The 3,233-nt window shown below is 34.3% G+C and overlaps 1 protein-coding gene across 1 annotated transcript; it reads right to left on the bottom strand.

Annotated features, from left to right (window-relative positions):
• Positions 1-472: 472 nt before the first annotated feature.
• Positions 473-1,416, bottom strand: LOC125369850. The gene is made up of 3 exons (XM_048373124.1): positions 1,341-1,416; positions 1,065-1,156; positions 473-946 (listed from the first exon to the last, which is right to left on the bottom strand). The coding sequence occupies exons 1-3, from the start codon at positions 1,414-1,416 to the stop codon at positions 473-475; spliced, it is 642 nt and encodes a 213-aa protein (XP_048229081.1).
• Between the last annotated feature and the right edge of the window lie 1,817 nt (positions 1,417-3,233).

Raw genomic sequence — 3,233 nt, forward strand, 5'->3', positions numbered from 1 at the left:
AAAAATGAAATAAATCATTTAAGGAGTAAATTGTTACTTCCTAAACAAAACAAAGCAAATAAGAAATTTTCTAAATAAAAAATAGAAGGTGCCTCCCCCCCGTTGACTAGTCAACAAGTTTAAGTTGAAACCCTAATTATTTAAGGAGATAACACACATGGGCTTGCTCCTTAAGTCCTCCTTAGCCCAACTTGTTTCCTTAATGCCTTATTAGCTTGATTTGAATAATTCAGGCCCAATTAGAATTAATCAAGCCCTTTAGTATTGGATCAAGCTAATAAGTCTTGGACTTGAGTTTAGAGTTGACTCATCATGGCTTGTAGTGTCTTCAATCCAAATATTCTTGATAATCCTAATAAGTACTTCCTTCATCTTCTTGGTCTTTGATCTTATGATTAGTCCTTCTTGGATGCTTAAAGGGTCTTGGCCTATTGAACTATATGGACTCTTAGTCTTGGTCACATCATCCCCCCTATTCAAGATGATTTTCCCTCAAATCAAAACCTCCATCAAAATCAAAAGGAGATAAGTTAGTAACATTAAAGGTAGCACTAAGACCATACTCACCAGGCAAATCTAGTTTGTAGGCATTGTCATTGATGCACTTGAGGACTTGAAATAGTCCATCTCCTCTTGGCAAAAGTCTGGATTGTTTATTGGTTGGAAAACACTCCTTGTGTGTGTGAACCCACACCCATTCGCTAGGCTCAAACACCACTTTCACTCGCCCATTATTGGCTTGTTTTGCATATTGTTCATTCTTTCTAGCCTTCATAAATTCTGCCTTCTTTTTTCCATCTAGATTCACTTGTTCACTCAAAGGTAAAGGAATTAAATCTAGAGGACTCAATGGAATAAAACTGTAAACAATCTCAAAAGAATAGAAATTAGTAGAAGAATGAACACTACGATTATATGCACATTCAAAGTGCAGCAAGCAGTCCTCCTAAGATTTCAAATTTTATATAACCATGGTCCTAAGTAATGAGACAAAGTTCTATTAACTACTTCAGTTTGCCCATCAGTTTGGGGATGACAAGTAGTAGAAAATAAAATTTTAGTACCCAACTTTCCCCAGTTTTCCAAAAGTAGCTCAAAGACTTGACATTCCTATCACTAATAATGGTGTTTGGCATATACCATGTAAGCACATAATCTATTTAAACAATAAACATGCAATATGTTGTGCATCATCATTTTTACAACAAGCAATGAAATATGACGTCTTAGAAAACCTATCAACAACAACATAAATAGAATCACGCCCACACTTAGTCCTAAATAATCCAAGCACAAAGTCCACTAAGGAGAACTAGGCACGGGTAAAGGCATATATAAACCATGTGATTTGGTCTTAGACTTGGCTTCTTTATACACATTACACCTATCACAAATTCTAGCAACATCATATTTCATGTTAGGCTAATAAAAGTGATAATGTAAAACACTAAAAATCTTAGCAATACCAAAATGACCCATCAAACCACGCTCATGGGCTTCACACATAAGCATCTCACGCATAGAACATGTAGGCACATATAATTTATTCTCTTTAAACAAGTAGCCTTCATGCCTATAGAATTTATCAAAAGCAACTCTCTCGCATGCTTGATACACTTGCCAAAGTCATTATCATTTTCATATAGGCCTTTAATGTACACAAATTCTAATAACTTGACATCTTAGAGTAGCAAGTAATGCATATCTTCTTAAAGTGCATCAGCCACAATATAATCCTTACCTTCTTTGTATTTAATTACATAAGGAAAAGAGTTTATAAACTCGCTCCACTTCGTATGACACCGATTAAGCTTGTTTTGCCCTTTCAAGTGCTTCAAGGACTCATAATCCATATGAATCACAAATTCTTTCAGCGAAAGGTAGTGTTGCCACAACTCTAAAGCCCTAACTAACACATATAGCTCTTCATCATAGGTAGGCTACTTCAATCCAACTCCATTCAGCTTCTCACTAAAGTAGGCTATTGGTCACCTTTCTTGTATCAATGAGGCATCAATTCCCTAAACTTGAAACATCACATTCAGCTTCAAAAGTGTTAGAAAAATTAGGAAGAGCAACTCAAGGAGCATAAATCAACTATTCCTTTAACATCTTATATGCTTGTTCTTGCACCTCCCCCCATATGAATCGCACACTTTTCTTGATAACTTTAGTCAAGGGTTCTAAGGTCCTTCATAAGTCGTCTATAGAAACTAGCCAATCCATGAAAACTTTGCACATCACCAACACTTGTAGGCGTCGGCCACTCCTTGATTGCCTTAACCTGTCCCTCATACACCTCAATCCCTTTTTACACTAATAATAAAACCTAAAAATAAGTTTATATGTGCAAAAATACACTCTTTAAGGTTAGCATACAAACAATACTTGCGCATAACATCCAAATGTTGGAAAAACACATGCAGTGGTGCAACAGAAGCTCGAAACATTTCACATCTTATGGAAATTAAGGTTACAGGTTATAATTGACGATTTAAGTTGAAAAAGGGAATAAATTATCTTTTATGAATGTGAATAACACAAAGAAAAATACTACAATCTTTAAAGAGCAAAATTCGATTCTTGATTATTGATGATGTTTCTGTTAGAGAATCAAATAAAGATTCGCAATTGCAAATCCTCTAGATTATCTCACACAACCAACCTCAAGCAAAGCTATTCAATTCTTGAAGATGAAGAACTCCTCCTCTTTCAAGTTCCCTACTATGATAACCTTATTATAATAGTAAGTATGTCGAGTTATATCTATGATAATTATAATCCTTAACACAGTTGTACAAACACGTGTCATTACAAAATTCTTTTGTGATGACATGTGTTCAGTATTGACATGTCATCATAAAACTCTTTTGTGATGACATGTGTAAAGCTCTATTGACACAATCATCATAAACTCTTTTATGACGTGTCAAGCCATATTGACACATCTCATCATTACAAAACTCTTTTGTGATGACACGTGTCAAGTTACTAACACCATGTGTCAGTTGCTTTCTTGACACATGTCATTTTAAAACCCTTTTAGTTATATACCAATTATTTTAATTCTTGTTTTATTATTAATTACTTTCAAACATTTCTATATCCAAACAACATTTGATTGCTAGACATTACTATAAGAGTGAAAATAGTATTCATAATTAAGTCTCCATTGCAACGATACTTTACTTCTCACTTTATTACTTAATATAATATGTGCACTTTGTTATGTG

Source organism: Ricinus communis, chromosome 1, assembly GCF_019578655.1.
Source record: "Ricinus communis isolate WT05 ecotype wild-type chromosome 1, ASM1957865v1, whole genome shotgun sequence".
Classification (NCBI taxonomy): Eukaryota; Viridiplantae; Streptophyta; class Magnoliopsida; order Malpighiales; family Euphorbiaceae; genus Ricinus; species Ricinus communis.

Coding starts and splice junctions, on each gene's coding strand:
- LOC125369850 (XM_048373124.1), bottom strand. CDS start 1,416: ATGAAATATGATGTTGCTAGAATTTGTGATAGGTGTAATGTGTATAAA. Junction 1,157..1,340: donor GTCTAAGACCAAATCACATG/GTTTATATATGC, acceptor TTGTTTAAATAG/ATTATGTGCTTACATGGTAT. Junction 947..1,064: donor GGAAAACTGGGGAAAGTTGG/GTACTAAAATTT, acceptor TTGAAATCTTAG/GAGGACTGCTTGCTGCACTT.